The 4,146-nt window shown below is 54.2% G+C and overlaps 1 protein-coding gene across 2 annotated transcripts in view; it reads left to right on the top strand.

Annotated features, from left to right (window-relative positions):
• LOC102253816 (pulmonary surfactant-associated protein D) overlaps positions 1 to 4,146 on the top strand; it is a 38,023-nt gene that overhangs the window by 28,351 nt on the left and 5,526 nt on the right. The window contains exons 1-5 of one of the 2 annotated variants that reach the window (XM_014544207.1): positions 1,402 to 1,651; positions 1,893 to 2,009; positions 2,285 to 2,401; positions 2,785 to 2,901; positions 3,502 to 3,585. In XM_014544207.1, coding sequence (XP_014399693.1) covers positions 1,525 to 1,651; positions 1,893 to 2,009; positions 2,285 to 2,401; positions 2,785 to 2,901; positions 3,502 to 3,585 — 562 coding nt within the window. In that variant the 5' untranslated portion in view covers positions 1,402 to 1,524. Of the gene's footprint in view, positions 1 to 1,401; positions 1,652 to 1,892; positions 2,010 to 2,284; positions 2,402 to 2,784; positions 2,902 to 3,501; positions 3,586 to 4,146 lie in introns of those variants that run through there. The other variant, XM_005871772.2, reaches the window with a different exon arrangement.

Consider the following 4,146-nt stretch of genomic DNA (forward strand, 5'->3'; position numbering starts at 1 on the left):
GAAGGGCTGAGGGCCGTTTTCAGGCTGGCGGGCAACTGAAGCTCCAAACCTCTCCTTTTTTTCTTTTTTTTTAATTCTTGGATTTATTTACCTTCTATGGCTGTCACTGGAACTGAGAGCCGGCTTTCTCTCTGAGCCTTGGCTCCAGCTCTGAGACCATGGCTGCTGAAAGCAGGTATCTGGTTTGTTTGGGTTCTATAATCAAAACACGGTTTCAACTCCAGCTCTGAGGCCCGGCTGGCTGAAAGCAGGTTTCTGGGGTTTTGTTTAGCTTCTATAATTGTAACAATGTTTCTTAAACTGAAAGCTCAGAGGCCGGCAGCGGCAGGCAGGGAATGTTGTCTTCCTCCGTCACTGAAGCAAGCAAGCCTCCTGTTTGCTTCAAGCTGCCTGGCTGCCGGCCGCCATCTTGGTTGGCAGTTAATTTGCATATCGCCCTGATTAGCAATGGGAAGGGTAGCGGAGGTATGGCTAATTACCATGTTTGTCTATTATTAGATAGGATAGTAGTATTAAATATAGTCACCATTCTGTACATTGCATCCCTAGGTCTTATTTATTTTATAACTGGACTTTTGTAGCTTTTGACCTTCAACCTTTTTGCCTACCACCCAGCTCACATCTTATGCAACCACCAAAAATCTGACCTCTGCATTTATGAGTTCAGGTTCTTTGTTTTGTTTCTTAGAATCCAGATATAAATGAGATCATACTGTATCTGTCTTAATTTGTATGACTTATGACACTTAGCATAATTCCTTCAAGATCCATTCATGTTGTGGCAAATGGTAGGATTTTTTTATGGCTGAATAATATTCCAGTGTATGTGTGACATTTTTATCCATTATGGACAGTATTAGGTTGTTTCCACCTCTTGGCTACTGTAAAAAAATGTTGCAATAAACATGAGGGCACAAATACCTTTTCAAACTAGTATTTTATTTCTTTTGGATAAAACCCAGATGTGGTATTGCTGGATCATATATTTTTTTAATCTTTTTAATGTCTTAAGGAAACTCCATATTGGTCTCCATGGTGACTGCACGAATTTACAATCCCACCAACAGTACATAGGAGTTCTTCTCCACATCCTCACCAACACTTGTGAGCTTTGGTGTTTTTTATAGTCGCCATTCTAGGAGGGGTGAGATCATATCTCTTGGGTTTGATTTGCATTTCCCTGGTGACTCATGTCAGGGATTATTTCTGATATAAAGTTTGGTCCTAAGAAGGGGAAAGCCAGGAGTCCATGATCCCCGGCAAAAGCTGGCAGATCCCCTGCTGTAATCCTGCAGCCTCAGGCCAGGGAGGGTGCACTGCATGGAAATAAGACAGTTTTTGGCAAGACCCCCTCCAGCTCAGGCAGGCCTGTTTCCTCACCTGTGAAACGGGGATGTGCACACCAGTCTCCTGGGTCACCACTGGACTGAGGAGTGTGGAGGTGGAATGTCTACACCTGCGGAACCTGAAGGAATGCAGGGCTGACCTGCAGGTGCTGCTCCTCCTAGGCCCAGGGCCAGGTTTATGCCCATTTCTTCTGCTGCTACAGGTTCACCAGGAGCTAAAGGGAGAATAGAGATGTTGGATGTCCCCAAAGGAGACAATGGATCTGCTGGAGAACCTGGACCGAAGGGAGACTCGGGGCCACGTGGTGAGCAGTGGGCGTGGACTGCAATGCCTGCCACTAGGCCATGCAGGAGGATGCACATACCCATCCCAGGAAGGAGGGTGCCCTGGGGGTGGTGCTGGGTTCACGCAGGGAAGGCTGTAATACTGCTGGGCGGCATCTGTAGGATGGTGCTGTTCTCTGACCTCTATGACTGCTCTCACCTTCTCATGCTCTCCCCCTTCTGAGAAGACTCCGTCCACTGACTGGCTGGTCCTTTTCCCAGGACCTCCGGGACCTCCAGGTGTGCCCGGGCCGGCTGGACCAGAGGGTCCATCAGGAATGCCGGGGAATGTAGGACCTCAAGGCAAACCAGGCCCCAAAGGAGACATTGGACCCAAAGGTAGGAGGTTGGTGTGTGGAGGTCCGAAAGGGAGAGGGAGGAGTGACAGTGGCAACCCATGATGTGACCTAAGGATGCTCAGCGTGCCAGGGAAGCCAGGCCATCACCACTGGCAGGCCCTGCTGTGGCCCCTGTCCCCCACATCCCCACATCTGGAGGAGCCCAGACAGTGGGATGCACAGCCCCCCAGTTCTCCTTCTCCACGTACAGCCGAGGAAATGATCCAGGCTGCACACACTCTCAGCAGCTTTTGTCCCAATCTGTTCCTTCCTCAGGAGAAGTGGGTGCCCCAGGCATGCAGGGTTCTGCAGGGACAAGAGGCCCCCCAGGTATCAAAGGAGATAAAGGTGCCCCTGGTGAGCGTGGAGCCCCTGGTAGTGCAGGGGCAGCAGGTGAGTGATGGGAAAAGCTGGGGCGGGCCTTCGGTCCAGCTGTGTCCACCTGAAGCTGCGGATGCCTGTCCCTCCGCCATCACCCTGCCAGCTCAGAGCTGCAACACTGGTCATGGGGTGTCTGTGCAAGGAGGTGCCTCACTGGGCTTGAGCTCTGTAACTGGGGAGAGTGCGGTGTGAGCAGCAGGGACAGTCCACATCCTGGGAAGGCCGGGTGCTGGGTGATGGGACTGTACTGTACAGAGAGGGTGCATGGCTGGCTATGGGACAGACTGTACATGGGAGAGTGTATTGCTGGACAATAGCACAGCCCATATGCCGGGAGGGGGAATATGCGGGAAAATGTGTGCTGAGCTCACCCACCTCTTCTTGTCTGATCTCAGGGCCTGCAGGACCCCCGGGCCCACAGGGACCTCCAGGCGCCAGGGGCCCCCCAGGACTGAAGGGGGACAGAGGTGCTCCTGGGGAGAGAGGAGCCAAGGGAGAGAGTGGGCTTCCAGGTAAGGTCGCCTCCCCTGGCTCTGCGCACCCCACCAGGTGCAGAGGGAGGAGGGCCCTCTAGGTCAGTGGTCAGTCCATTGTGGGGAAAGGAGGCGGGTGTGAAACTGGGAAAGGCTGTCAGGCCGGAGGTAGGAAGGTGAGGCTCTGGATATACTCTGTGCTCAGGGGAGGGCCAGCCTGAGCAGCTTCCCATGTGATCACTGGGACACCTCAGCTCCCTTCCCGTTCATCAGAGAGCTGTGAGCACCAAATAACCCAGGGATGGGGAGTACTTGACGGACGTGCTATCCTGCCATCTCCCCACCCCCTCCTCCAGAGGTGTGCTCCCAGACTCTCAGAACTTGCTGTGAAATGTCATCGGGATCAGAGTTAGTGGGGTGCCAGGACCTGCTCAGGGCACAGTGTGCTCACTACAGAGCCTCAGGGACCCTGTGGGCAGCAGGGCCAGCTGTGCCAGCAGCTGTGGGCTTCCTGGGGGCCCAGCCCCTTACCCTCCCCCAGGAAAGCCTGTCACTGAGCACCCTTCCCTTGGGACCCGGACTCTGAGCCGATCCCTGGCTGTGAGGGACTGGTCTTCACTGGGCCTCTCTCTCCTGCAGACATCGCTGCTCTGAGGCGGCAGGTGGAGGCCTTGCAGGGGCAGGTAGGACGCCTTCAGGGAGCCTTCCTTCAGTGTAAGAAAGGTGAGTTCTGGACCCGGACCTGAACCTGGACCTGAACCTGGACCTGGACCTGAGCCAGTGGCCAAGGACAGGACCCAGGCAGGGTCTGTGTTTGGGTTTGGAGTTGGCCGGGCCTGAGGCAGGCCTGGTTCTAGGATTGGGGGCTCTAGGATGCTAGTGGGTTTGGACGATGGGCTGGACCTGGGACTGGGGCAGGACCCGGGGCTAAGCATAGGGTGAGGCAAAGCAGAGCAGCCACATGTTCCCTGAACTGGAAGCAGATGCAAGGGACATGGAGCAGGGTGTGGCCCCAACACCAGCTCAGTGAGTTGACACCAGCATGGTCAAGGCTACCAGGCTCCAGCCCCCAACATCACATCCACCTGTGACCCGAACCAGATCAATGCCCCTAGCCCAGTGCAGTTCAGACCTTCCCTACTGCTGACCTGTGCTGGTCCCTGGACACCCCACTACCCAGGATGCATTTCTTTCTTCTTTTAATTAAATTTTTATTGTTCGTATTATTACAGTTGTTCCTCTCCCCCCCCCCATAGTTCCCCTTCACCCGGTTCCCACCCCACC

Source organism: Myotis brandtii, unplaced genomic scaffold, assembly GCF_000412655.1.
Source record: "Myotis brandtii unplaced genomic scaffold, ASM41265v1 scaffold356, whole genome shotgun sequence".
Classification (NCBI taxonomy): Eukaryota; Metazoa; Chordata; class Mammalia; order Chiroptera; family Vespertilionidae; genus Myotis; species Myotis brandtii.